This window comes from Mustela nivalis, assembly GCF_964662115.1.
Source record: "Mustela nivalis genome assembly, chromosome: 12".
NCBI lineage: Eukaryota > Metazoa > Chordata > Mammalia > Carnivora > Mustelidae > Mustela > Mustela nivalis.
Window position 1 is genome coordinate 5,480,040 of NC_139031.1, and position 13,869 is coordinate 5,493,908.

The 13,869-nt window shown below is 46.0% G+C and overlaps 1 protein-coding gene across 2 annotated transcripts in view; it reads right to left on the bottom strand.

Annotated features, from left to right (window-relative positions):
* NUB1 (negative regulator of ubiquitin like proteins 1) overlaps positions 1 to 5,372 on the bottom strand; it is a 28,338-nt gene extending 22,966 nt beyond the window's left edge. Inside the window, exons 1-2 of one of the 2 annotated variants that reach the window (XM_082693464.1) lie at positions 5,244 to 5,372; positions 1,915 to 2,032 (exon numbers count right to left, since the gene is read on the bottom strand). In XM_082693464.1, the coding sequence (XP_082549590.1) occupies positions 1,915 to 2,032; positions 5,244 to 5,314 (189 nt within the window). In that variant the 5' untranslated portion in view covers positions 5,315 to 5,372. Of the gene's footprint in view, positions 1 to 1,914; positions 2,033 to 5,051 lie in introns of both variants that reach the window. The other variant, XM_082693465.1, reaches the window with a different exon arrangement.
* Between the last annotated feature and the right edge of the window lie 8,497 nt (positions 5,373 to 13,869).

Below are 13,869 nucleotides of genomic sequence, written 5' to 3' on the forward strand. Positions count from 1 at the left end.
ATCTAGGTGAAGAGGCACACAGGTGGGTCTGGGAGGGTCCTGAGTGCAGGAGCTTCTATGCCTGAGGGTCAGGGCGTGCCACCCTCTCAGCACTTGGGTTTGTCTGCCAGTTTGGAAGCTCCCTGAAACCCATAATTTAAGGGCTTTTAAGAGCTCCATTACAGTGGGCATGATTGATTACATCAATGGCCTCCGGTGATTAACTCAATTGCTAGCCTCTCCTCTCCCCAAGATTGAAAAGTAGGCTGAGAATCTAATCTTTTTTCTCCTTTTTTTCCAAGATTCTCTTTACTTATTTGAGAGAGAGTGTGCAGAGCATGAATGGGGGAGGGGCAGAGGGAGAGGCAGACTCTGCACTGAGCAGGGAGCTCAAGGCAAGGCTCCATCCTAGGACCCTAAGGTCATGACCTGAGCTGAAGGCGGACGCTTAACCAATTGAGCCACCCAGGCCCCCTAAAATTCTCATCTTCTAATTGAAGTTTGGTCTCTTTGGCCACCAGCCCCATCCTGAAGGCACTACCAAGAGTTGCCTCATTAGAACAAAAGGTGCTCCTATCCCCTTTACCACTGGGAATATTCCAAGGGTTTTAGGAGCTCCATGTCAGGTACTGGGGACGAAGACCAAATAGCTCTCTTATTGTGCCATAGGTAGCTTCGGAGCCAAGGGACTACTACAAGTAAATTCAGAAAAAAGGTCACAAGATGGGTTGCAAAAAATAAAAAGTGAGGCCTGTCAGGAATGGGAAAGACAGGAAGGAAACCTCTTCCCTCCCAAGCACATCACTGTGTCACTGCACTGGATAATGTGATGCCCTCGTGACCATCTTTAGTTCCTGATAAACAATCCATCATTTATCTCAGGATACTTGGACAGAGAAAGCAAAGAAGTACATGCTATACTCCAATATAAAAGATTTCTGTCAAAAATTATTAACGTTTTTTTGGGCGCCTGGGTGGCTCAGTGGGTTAAGCTGCTGCCTTCGGCTCAGGTCATGATCTCAGGGTCCTGGGATCGAGTCCCACATCGGGCACTCTGCTCAGCAGGGAGCCTGCTTCCCTCTCTCTCTCTCTGCCTGCCTCTCCATCTACTTGTGATTTCTGTCAATAAATAAATTTTTAAAAAAAATTAAAAAAAAAAAAAGATTAACGTTTTTGCCTGAAAAAGCAGGCAAACTTCAATTTCTAGAAACCTCACTCCATGTAAAACAATGCCATTTCTGATGTTGCCATAAAGAATTGAGATGGAAGGGCGCCTGGGTGGCTCAGTTGTTTAAGCAACTGTCTTCGGCTCAGGTCATGATCCTGGAGTCCTGGGATCGAGCCCCGCATCAGGCTTCCAGCTCCATGGGGTGTCTGCTTCTCTCGCTGACCTCTCTCCTCTCATGCTCTCTCTCTCTCATTCTCTCTCTCTCTCTCAAATAAATAAATAAAATCTTTAAAAAAAAATTGAGATGGAAGTATTAGAAAAGTGTATTTTGGACAAATGAACAGATAGCCATAGTATAAAAAAAGCTGGGGATGGGAGCAATTGTTTTAGAGCAAACCACAATAGCAAGGAGAACAGAGAACCAGCCAGCTCTTCCCCATGAACACAAAATACATGCCTTTAGTCCATTAGTACTGCGCACCAGTAGGGTAAAATCAGTTCCCAAGTTATTAATTTCATGTAACACTGTGAAGGTATTAAAAATAGTATGTGCCTAGGAAATTAGAGACCATTCTCATATGAATAGAATCTTACTAAACAAAAAATTAAGTCTGTCAATTCTAAAGTGGGTACCTGCTTATCACTCATACTTTTGGTTATGCCAAAAATTTACACAGTTAAACGTGGAAATTTCTGGGGACTTCAGAATCTTATTTACCAAGGAGATTTACAACACTGCTATTTATTTATGTCTTGAAAGAAAATACCTTCAATGCCAAACTGCCTTCTTTATTTTCATCTGTATATGGAGGTTTCCAAAGTTGAATTCTGTCTTCCCTTAAGAACTGGGTCAATTTTGCTTGGAGATATTTCTTTTGCGCCATTCTTGAAAGCAAAACAGTACATAAGCAAAACTCCACACTACATTTCAAAGCATTTCATAACTTACCAAACATGCTGATGCATTCAGTGTGGTTAAGAAGAGCTCCCCTCCACACCTCCCTCTCCTGTTTAATCTAAATCACTTTTTCTTTTTAAATATTTTATTTATTTGACAGAGAGAGAGTGCACAAGCAAGGGAACAGCAAGCAGAGGGAGAGGGAGAAGCAGGATCCCTGCTGAGCAGGGAGCTCAACGTGGGGCTTGAACCCCAAGACCCTGGAATCATGACCTGAGTCGAAGGGAGACGCTTAACTGACTGAGCTACCCAGACACCCCTCTAAATTACTTTTAGATTAGGGTTTTAACTAGCTCTAAATGTCTCTAAAATATACACATTCTATACATATGCTAAAATACACTATATATAGTTACACATTACATGTTACATAAAATATGTCTTTCAAAGTTGCTAAAATGTAGCAAGGTTTATTATACTTTTCTGTTTCTTAAACTATTATTCTCTGCCCTAAGAGAAAAGATCAAATGAGAGAAAGATGAGTCCTTAAAGCTGTTACTTTCATAAACAATTCAACATACATACATAAACTCTCTTATATTTGTATTTTGGTGAGTTTAGCACAAAGATCAACCACTTTGGTAGAGTAAACATAAAAGCTGGCTGGAACCATGAATTATCAATATTCTCTACATCTGAATTTTTAAAATTAAAAGATTTTGCTAGAAAAGTTTTATATATTTTGCAATAAGCACACAACAGCAGATCTATGTACTATTCAAATCTAACACTAGTTGGATCATCACTTTACAGCTGAAAACACCCAGGTCCCCGAGCTGTAAAATGACTCAGCCAAAGTCACAAAGTTAGGCAGTGCCATACCTAGCGCAGGGATTCCCGCCTACAACACAGGACTTTGCATTTTGTCCCACAATCCTTTGCTGCTTGTCTGCCCTGTGTATGTAACTAGTCTCTCCCAAAGAATCCCCTGGCAGCAAAGGAGTTGTCTACTCATCTCTCACTAGCATTGCAATTCAAAGAGGTAGGGAAGGCTGCTGGAGATGTCAAACAGCCAAATCAGAGGAGTTAGAAAAGTAAAAGGGTAATTAGCTTCTAAATGATGAAGACAAGTTCTACAGAGTAAAAAATAGATCTAAGGGTTAACATAACCTTATAAGTAACTTTCTCTTTTTCTATATAGAGCCTGCAGTATTCCACACCCCCAAAACCCAGTTCACCTAATTTCAAAATCAAGTTTGTTAACTTCAGTGTATTCCATAAGTGAGTATTTTATTTTATTTAAGCGATTTTATTTATTTGACAGACAGAGATCACAAGTAGGCAGAGAGGCAAGCAGACAGAGAGAGGAGGAAGCAGGCTTCCTGCCGAGCAGAGAGCCGGATGCAGGACTCGATCCCAGAACCCTGAGATCATGGCCCGAGCCGAAGGCAGAGGCTTAACCCACTGAGCCACCCAGGCACCCCCATAAATGACTATTTCAAAAGAAAGTTCAGGGTTCTGGGATGGAGTCCCGCATCGGGCTCTCTGCTCGGCAGGGAGCCTGCTTCCTCCTCTCTCTCTCTGCTTGCCGCTCTGCCTACTTGTGATCTCTGTCTGTCAAATAGATAAAATCTTTAAAAAAAAAAAAACAGAAAGAAAGTTCGAATCTATTTCATATTGGTCTGGGGGGAGAAAGAGGGTTATTAGTGCAGGGAGGAGGAAAGGGTGTAAGAAAGAAACACGTCAAGAGGAGGCTGCTGTGCACCCAGGTGAGCCATGAGAAAACACCCTAGATCTTCAACCACTAACAAACTGCTGCTCACGTAGAAAAGCAGGAAACACAAATAACTCACACAACCACTATACATAGTTCCCTACTCACAAATCTTCATGAATTCTGGATAAAATACCAATGGGGAGCGATGATCATTTCATGGGCTTCTTATGCATGGACTCAAGCTCTTTGTAAAGTCTAAAGGCCCAAAGGGTTTCACAAGCGCAGTGTGCACCCCACACTCTACCCACTGACCAAATCAACTGAACAGATGCAGGTCCAAAGGCACGAGACTTAATGTTTAAAAAAGATTAATCTGGGATGCCTGGGTGGTTCAGTGGGTTAAAGCCTCTGCCTTCAGCTCAGGTCATGATCTCAGGGTCCTGGGATGGAGTCCCACATCGGGCTCTCTGCTCAGCAGGGAGCCTGCTTCCTCCTCTCTCTCTCTCTCTCTCTCTCTGCCTACTTGTGATCTCTGTCTGTCAAATAAATTTAAAAAAGAATTTAAAAAAAAGATTAATCTGCTGTTTTGAAATTTACAAAAATGTCGGTTATAAGCAAAATAAAAAGAGGATACATACTTGAAATCAAATCAAAAGCAGAAAGTTTAATAAACCAGTTTCCAGTTTTAACTGGAGAACTGAAAGTTTCATTATGCATGCCATACAATGTTTCATATTACAGCCAAAAAAGCAGAGATGTATGTCAATTATTTCTCAATAAAACGGGGGTGGGGTGGGGAACGGGAGGCGGGAGGAAGCCCGGAAATTCATTAATGTTACTGCTCCAAACTGAAAGTAAAACGTTATCAACTACTCCTTTAAAATTTTCGCTTTCACTTCTGTAATGAATCGATCTATGGGGACCCTTACCCAGAGCTTTTCAAATATACATATATACACACGCATATTCACAACACACTGTCTTTTCTCTTAAGCGGAGAAGTAAAAGATTCTCGTATTAAAAAATAAGAGTAAGGGAAGGAGATGACAAATGCGGAACCAGACCATCAGAGAAACGCAGAATCAACCACATTCTCTCATTAAATAGCAAAGAAAATCTAGCTCTGACTGCAAATGTGAATCCCAAATGACATATGTGGAATAGCAGTGTCAGCACTCAAGCTTTTTGTCTCGCTCCCGAGGTTTACTTAGCGAGTGCGTCTGTTCCCCGGCCTCCCCCAGGACAACTCCACAGAGCCCCCCACTCCCCGGGCCCAGCCCAGCGCAGACCTAGGGCCGCGCGAACCGTCGGCGCGTCCCCAAGCCCCAGGCAGCCTCCGCGCTCGCCGCCCACCGCCCGCCGCCGTGGCCGCGCCCCGCCCCGGGAAGGGGAGGCGTCGGGGTCGTGCCGGGAACGGGGGCGCCACGCAGCGCCGGTGAGGCCCGGGCCGGGGACCGGACGCTCCGCCGCCGCCTCCTTACCTGCGCCACCACCGCGCCCGCCGCGACCCGCCGAGTGCCCGGATGCGGCAGCGGCCGCCGTTTATTTTCATTCCGGGTGAGGCTGGCCCCGCCCCCGCCGCTGCGGCCGCCGCACCTCCCTCGCGCGGCCAGTTAGTGGGCGGGGTTAGAGGGCGGGTCGGAGGAACATGTTGTGGGCGGGGCTAACATGGGGCGGGGGTTGATGACGGGGAAGGGAGGAGCCAAGTGGAGGGCGAGTGGGCAGGGCCTACGGGAAGCCTCCAGCCCGGGATTCGGCCGCGGCGGGGGAGATTCCCCGGCCGCCCCTGCGGGGCGGGACGGGGCGGGACGGGGCGGAACCTCAGACCCGGCCCAGTGTGCTCGACTTCCGAGGAAATTTTCCCCGGCTTCATTTCTCCAAAAGCTTTGAGAAAAGCCCGCGGACGTTCTAGGAAGAACCCTTTCCCCCGCAGGGCGGGTCGTCCCCTGAATGCCCGGGTCTTCCTCCCGCTCTCCATCGGGCCCCCCCCTCACGGTGAAATTAGGTTCCTTCCCCTGAACGGCCCGGCTCCCCGCCCGGCCCCGCTGGCCCCGCCGGCCGCACGGTCTGTGCAGAGCCTGCTGCTCCCGAGCGCTCCGCCCGGGCTGTGTGCGTGCCGGGGCGGCCGTGCCCGGGCTCTGCCGTGTGTCTGCGTGAGAAAGTGACGCGCGTGCGCGCAAAAATTCCGGGCGACTCGTGCAACGCTCTGGGAGCCTGGGCAGAGCCCGGAGAGCTCTGAGAGGTGCGGACGGGCAGATGGGAGCTGGAAGACGTCCATGCCAGACCTCAGCAAGTCGGCTCGGATGAGGCTGTTGGCCCTTCCTTCCCGAATCCCGCAACGTTGCTCCTGGACGAGGCTTCTAAGCTTACTTAGGTCCCGCGAGCACACAGCCCCCTCCAACAAGCGCCTGGGGGTGCCTGGGCAAGCTACAAAGCTCTGTATCAGCGCAGGATAATGACAACACTGTCCACCTGGCCACCGTGGCTAAAATAAATCTTGTGCGAGGATCTGTCTGCCCCTCTCACCAGGATGTGGGAAACAAAGGCAGAGGGAATGTGAATAGAATTAATCTCCATATAACCTGCAGCCCATCGGCAAATACTTGAGATAGGCAGACCTCCAGGATCCTGACAGTCTTCTTTAACATACGAAAAGTCCTTTAAGATCTTCCCTTAAATTTACTTCTCCCAACCCCAAGGTATCAAATCTCTTGCTCGTAATCCTGGGGCAGCAGGTCTTTCTGTCCTTGGGTCTTGTCCCGGGGACATAATGCATCTAAGACATCTCAAGAATTCTTTCTTGACCCAACCCTCAGGACTCGGTTAGCCCCAGCTGTGCATTTCCAAAAATGATGTACCGGAGCTAGAATAACACCAGGGGGCCCTGGCACAGACCATGTGAAGGGGGCTCTGCACACCCTTGGACACCCCCTATCAGGAGAGGGGAGGCAGGACTCCTCCTCCTAGAGCCCTTCCATTCTCTGATGGGAAGCCTTAGGTGGAATGTGCGCCTAAATCCATCTTGAGGATGGATTTGTGAGGAGAAATGTGTTCCCAAGGGTGCTGTGTCTGCCCGTGTTCCTGCCCATCATGGAGAGGACATCGCACATACAGAGCAGTTTTATTTTTATTTATTTATTTATTTGACAGAGAGATCACAAGGAGGCAGAGAGGCAGGCAGAGAGAGAGAGAGGAGGAAGCAGGCTCCTGGCTGAGCAGAGAGCCCGATGTGGGGCTCGATCCCAGGACCCTGAGACCATGACCTGAGCTGAAGGCAGAGGCTTTAACCCACTGAGCCACGCAGGTGCCCCTACAGAGCAGTTTTAGTCCCCTTTTTCTCATCTCTTGGCTGGGAATCATTGACCATAGGCCCACCAGTGCACACCAAACTGGCAGCTTTCTGTGTCTGTCCAAATAGGAGTCTTCTATCTCAATAGCCTCCTTGGGGCACATAAATACTTAGAAAACCTTTGGGATTAAAGTACCCAAATGCAGAGGCCTAAGTCACCACCTTCAGCTCAGGTCATCATCTCAGGGTCTTGGGATCAAACCAGGCATTGGGCTCTCTGCTCAGCAGGGAGCCTGCTTCCGCCCCCACCTCCGCCTGCTTCTGTCTACTTGTGATCTCTCTCTCTCTCTCTCTTTTTAAAGATTTTATTTATTTATTTGACAGACAGAGATCACAAGTAGACAGAGAGGCAGGCATAGAGAGAGGAGAAAGCAGGCTCCCCTCGGAGCAGAGAACCCGATGAGGGTTCTCAATCCCAGGACTCTGGGATCATGACCTGAGCCGAAGGCAGAGGCTTTAACCCTCTGAGCCACCCAGGTGCCCCTCTGTCAAATAAATAAATAAAACCTTAAAAAAAATTTTTAGGGGCACCTGAGTGGCTCAGTGGGCTAAAGCCTCTGCCTTCAGCTCCCCACATCCGCATCCGCTGTCTGCTCGGCAGGGAGCCTACTTCCTCCTCTCTCTCTCTCTGCCTGCCTCTCTGCCTACTTGTGATCTCTGTCAAACAGATAAATAAAATCTTTAAAAAAATTTTTTTAATCAAATTATAAAAATAAATAAAGAAATAAAGTTCTTTACGTTGAGCCAAAACAACTGCTTAGTCAAAAGACAAATGGCAACATGGCGGGGTGGGAAATACTGGCAAATCACATCAAAGACAAATCTCTTTGGTATATAAAGAGCTCTTACAATTCAATAGGAAAAGGACCAAAATAGAAAACTGGGCAAAGGCTCTGAAAATAATGGTTCCCTGAAGAGGAAATACAAATGGTTTATAAACATATGACAGATTACTTAACCTCACTCCAAATCAGATACATATAAATTAAAACTGTAGATGGGGCCCCTGGGTGGCTCAGACAGTTAAGCATCTCACTCGATTTTGGCTCAAGTCATGATCTCAGGGTTGTGAGATCGAGCCTCCCATCAGGTTCCGTGCTGGGCATGAGCCTGCTTAAGAATCTTTCACTCTGTCTGTCTGTCTGTCTCTCTCTCTCGCCCTGCCTAAAAACAAAAACAAACTACAAAGAGATACCACCTTGTGCCTATTGGAAAAAAGTGTGACACCCAGTGAAGGCAAGGCTGTATGGATATAGATGCCCTCCTGAGTTAATCCAGGAAGGTGAAATTGGCATGTCTCCTACAAGGGCAATATGGAAGTAACTATCAAAATCAAAATGCATATTGTCCTTGCCCCAGTAATGCAACTTTTATCATTCTTGCTGTATTTTATTAACCTGCCTCCTTTCTGTTATCACTAACACTGACATTTAGTGGTTTGACTGCAATTTCTTAAGATGAAGAATTCTTCCTGATTTGTCTTTTTGTTTTTGTTGCTATGGGTTTCGTAGTAACAAGGAATCAAGCAACTTCTGCTGGAGTCGAATTAGAAAATCCTTAAACATCCTTTACGTGAAAGTGAAATTTCATGCTGAATGTTATCAGCTCTTGCTGGAAAAGTAACAGGAAGTTTCAGCAATTCAGCTTTATTTAGAATTGCTTCGATCAGAACAATAAACATGTGTTGGGTGAAGTTGTGCAGTAAGCTAATTTTTTAGAGACGAGGAAGTGGATTTAAAAAGAAAACCAGCTCATTCTTGATTTTTCTATTTATAAATGGAAATTTGGGGGAAGTGGTTACAAACTGGAGTTTTCAGAGAATTTGAATCATGACTCACACTTTCAGTCTGGTAGGTTTTCAATCACTGATAACCTTATTTGGAGACGTGGTCATTTTATTTAGCATCTTTGCTGGTTTAGAAAAACATGGAAGGACAGAGTAACCAAGCAGGTGATGAGGAAGATTTGTTGCCCCCGACTGGGAATACTTAATCTCATTCCCCCTGGAAGATGAAAGTTGAAAGAAAGTTTGAAAATATCAGATATGAGAGTTTCTCTGATTCCCAGGAAACATGGGCTGGGAGATTGGGTTGTGGGGTTGAGCCCTGCATTCAAGTTGGGCTTTGAGCTCAGTCAGGAATAAGCTTCAGCATTTTCTCTCTCCTTCTGCCCCTAGGGCTCAGCTGCTCACCTGACTCAGGTAGAATCCCTGTGAAAGCACGCGGTCCTCAAGTTTTGCGTCCTGGTTTCAAATCTGCAGCGTGTTCTGCTCCCAGATGTTTAACCCAAGTACCTCTGTTCATCTGTCTCCCAAGAGGTGTGTTGGTGATGTTCCTACGCTAAAAAGAAAAGAAATAAGGGTAGAGGTAGTAAAGTAAATCAAATCATGGTATCTATACTATGAAACTAAGTTCAGAATAATCTGTGTTTTATCATTTGACCTATTTTTTTAAAGATTTTATATATTTATTTGACAGACAGAGATCACAAGTAGGCAGAGAGGCAGACAGAGAGAGAGGAGGAAGCAGGTTCTCCACTGAGCAGAGAGCCTGATGAGGGGATGGATCCCAGGACCCTGAGACCATGACCTAAGCTAAAGGCAAAGGCTTTAACCCACTGAGCCACCAGGCACCCCATTTCACCTATTTTTAATGTTAAAAATAATTTGGGGGCACCTGCTGACTCAGTTGTTAAACATCTGCCTTTAGCTCAGGTCATGAACCCAGGGTCCTGGGATCGAGTCCTGCATCAGGCTCCCTGCTCTGTGGGGAGCCTGCTTCTCCCTCTCCCACTCCCCCTGCTAGTGTTCCCTCTCTCACTGTGTCTCTCTCTGTCATATAAATAAATAAAATCTTTTAAAAAAAGAATTTGATGTACAATATTAGTTTTGTGATTTTAAGTCCAAGAGTGAATGAAAACTAAGGTGGATACTGTGGCAAGAAAGTAGCTAGGCATTGCCATAGGCTTATGGTTCCAGAACCATCTGTGGAATGCTAAACTACTTTACCTTGTTTCTTTTCTTGATTCCAGAAAACAATGACAAGTCACATAGTATGCATGACAGTTAAAAGCATAAAATCGGGCGCCTGGGTGGCTCAGTGGGTTAAGCCGCTGCCTTGGGCTCAGGTCATGATCTCAGGGTCCTGGGATCGAGTCCCGCATCGGGCTCTCTGCTCGGCAGGGAGCCTGCTTCCCTCTCTCTCTCTCTCTCTGCCTACTTGTAATCTCTCTCTGTCAAATAAATAAATAAAATCTTTTAAAAAAAATAAAAAAATAAAAGCATAAAATCGTCAGCTCAGGTCATGATCTCAGGGTGGGGGAGATGGAGCCCTACGTTGGGCTCCGCACTCATTGGAGAGTCTTTTTGAGATTCTTTCTTTCCCTCTGCCCCTCCCCCTGCTTATGCACTCTGACCCTCTCTAAAATAAAACTTAAAAAAAAAACAAAAACAAAAACGGGAAAATCTGAAATTTCCACCATCTCTGCTTTTTTTTTTTTTTTAAAGATTTTATTTATTTATTTGACAGAGATCACAAGTTGGCAGAGCAGCAGCCAGAGAGAGAGGGGGAAGCAGTCTCACGGCTGAGCAGAGAGCCCAGTGCTCGAGAGGGCTCGATCCCAGGACCCTGAGACCATGACCTTAGCCGAAGGCAGAGGCTTAACCCACTGAGCCACCCAGGTGCCCCCCATCTCTGCTTTCTAAAAAAACAACAACAACAAAAAAAAAACTATTGCCTAAAACTTCACAGAATGTCTAATTCAACAGTTGTATTTTCTTAAAAAAAAAAAAAAGACATTTATTTTGAGAGACAGCAAGCACACAGAGGTAGGGAGGGCAGGGGAAGAGAAAGAATCCTGAAGCAAACTCTCCACTGAGCCCCGAGCCAGGCATGGATCCCGGCTCAATCCCATGACCCTGAGATCATGACCTGGGCCAAAATCAAGAGTTGGTCGCTTAACTGACTGAGCCACCCAGGCGCCCCTTCTTTCCTCTTCCTGCTGGTTATCACAGATGCTTTGTTCCCTCATTAGTTCGAATAAAATTTTTAACACACATTCTTTTTTTTTTTTTTTTTTAGATTTTATTTATTTGACAGAGAGAGTGAGAGACAGCGAGAGAGGGAACACAAGCAGGGGAAGTGGGAGAAGCAGGCTCCCCACTGAGCAGAAAGCCGGACTCAGGGATAGAACCCAGGACCCTGAGATCATGACCTGAGCCAGCAGAGCCACCCAGGTGCCCCTACACATGTCCATTTTTATATCTGAATAGGAGTCATGATTTTACTTTTGTTCTAAGACTTTGAAGAAGAGGGTAGGGCAAAGAATGAAAAGCACAGGTCAGCTAAGTCTGTCCATTTCTATTAGGAAAACAAGAGCTTAGGGCGCCTGGGGGGCTCAGTTGGTTAAGCAACTGCTTTCAGCTCAGGTTAGGATCCTGGAGTCCTGGGATCGAGTCCCACACTGGGCTCCCTGCTCAGTGGGGAGTCTGCTTCTCCCTCTGACCCTCCCTCTTCTCATGCTCTCTCTCTCTCTCTCTCTCTCTCTCAAATAAATAAATAAAAGCTTAAAGAAAAGAAAAGAAAAAGAAAACAAGAGCTTACCCAGAAGCCCTATCCCTTAAACTTCCAACCTGAGGAGAAAAAAATGTCACTAGAAAGTCAACAAATTGGAAAAAAAAAAAACAAAACAAAACAAACAGCCAGTACTATTTGTGTGTCACCTTGGAGAATCATTGCTTACCCCTTAAAAAGAACTGGTAATCTATTAGGAAGGAAGGAAGGAGCGCACGTTGAGTGGCCAGCAGCAGCTGGCTCCACAAGAAGTTGTTTAGGCGAAGCTTCGGGTGGATGATACCTCCTTCTCGGTCCCAACTTCGCTTTTCTTCACCCTCCAGCCCCGACACCCCCACCCGTGCCCACTTCTCATAAGTACTAATGACCTAACTGTGCCAGCCTACTGAGGGAGTCATCCTAGCGCTACTTAGTGTGTTACCCCAAATGGGGATTAAGTAGCAGCTACAGAACTTAATAAAGAAAAGCAGGTTGGTAATGGAATTGCTGTAATCCGGGATAGTCTTGCAAGGGAGCCTGTGGGGGGAGCCAGGCCAGGAGAAGGGAGCACTTCCCCTGCATCCCTACTCTGCTGGTTGATGCCTACATCACCTGCACAAGAGGCAACCAATCCCGAGAGAAGATTTGCTGAATAATTAGGAATACTACTTTTTAAAAAGATTTTATTTATTTATTTGACAGAAAGAGACACAGAGAGAGAGGGAACACAAGCAGGGGGAGTGGGGGAGGGAGAAGCAGGCTCCCTACAGAGCAGGGAGCCGGATGCAGGACTCGATCCCAGGACCCTGGGTTCATGACCTGAGCCGAAGGCTGAGGCTTTAACCCACTGAGCCACCCAGGCACCCCAAGACCTTACATTCTTAATGACTAATGCTTACTCATTGTTTTTATTGCTTCATTGTTCCTATGTTTGTTTTTATTGTTTGCAGAATACACGGATGAGTTTGCACCATTTTGGGTAGAGCGTAACTCTAATAAGGAAAAATTAAAACTAAACCAAAAGTTCATCATTAGAGGGCAAGGTGCAATAAATGAGACGATGTTCTTACTTTGGAACACGATAGCAGCCGTCGGAAAGGACAGAGTAGATTTTCATGCATGTGGGACAGGGGAAGGTACAAAATCGTAAGAAGCAAGTTGTAGAACGGTGTGCCTATGATAGTTCTATTAAAAATACTGTGGGGGCGCCTGGGTGGCTCAGTGGGTTGAGCCACTGCCTTCAGCTCAGGTCATGATCTCAGGGTCCTGGGATCGAGTCCCACGTCGGGCTCTCTGCTCAGCAGGGAGCCTGCTTCCCTCTATCTCTCTCTCTCTGCCTGCCTCTCCATCTACTTGTGATCTCTCTTTGTCAAATAAGTAAATAAAATCTTTAAAAAAAATACTGTGTAAGCGTGTATGTGCGCTTACAAACACACGGATGTTTATCTCGAAGACCATTGACTCTGGAAGGGTGTTCACCAAGAAGGATTGAGAAGGGGGAGAATAGGGACTTTCATTTTTACTCCGTGTACTCCAAAACTCTTCATTTTGACAAGTATGTACTACTTCTAGTTTTAAAAATGAAAAAGGGAAAACATAGCAAAATAATTTATAACATGATAAGAGGTTCATTTCGCATTTGATTCTATATGATCGTTTTAAGGATTTTATTTATTTGGGAGAGAGAGATGGAGCATGAGAGGTGGGGAGGGACAAACGGAGGGGGAGAGAGAATCTCAAGCAGACTCCCTGCTGAGCACAGAGCCCTGCTCGATCCCACAGTCCTGAGATCACCACCGGAACCGAAATCAAGAGTTGGATGCTTGTGGTGCCTTGGTGGCTCAATGGGTTAAGCCTCTGCCTTCAGCTCAGGTCATGATCCCAGGGTCATGGGATTGAGCCCCACATCAGGCTCTCTGCTCAGCGGGGAGCCTGCTTCCTCCACTCTCTCTCTCTGCCTGCCTCTCTGCCTACTTGTGATCTCTCTCTGTCAAATAAATAAATAAAAGAGTTGGATGCTCAACCAACTGAGCCACCCACGCGTCCCTTGAGTCTATATAATTTTATTTGCTCTCTTAATGTGTAGAATTCTTGTCTCCCCAAGAAAATTATCAGCTCTATGAGGGAAGATAGTGTCTTAAATTTCTATTTCTTCTGCCACTGCCTCGCTCAGTGATGAACACAGCAGATGCTTAGTTAACATTATTA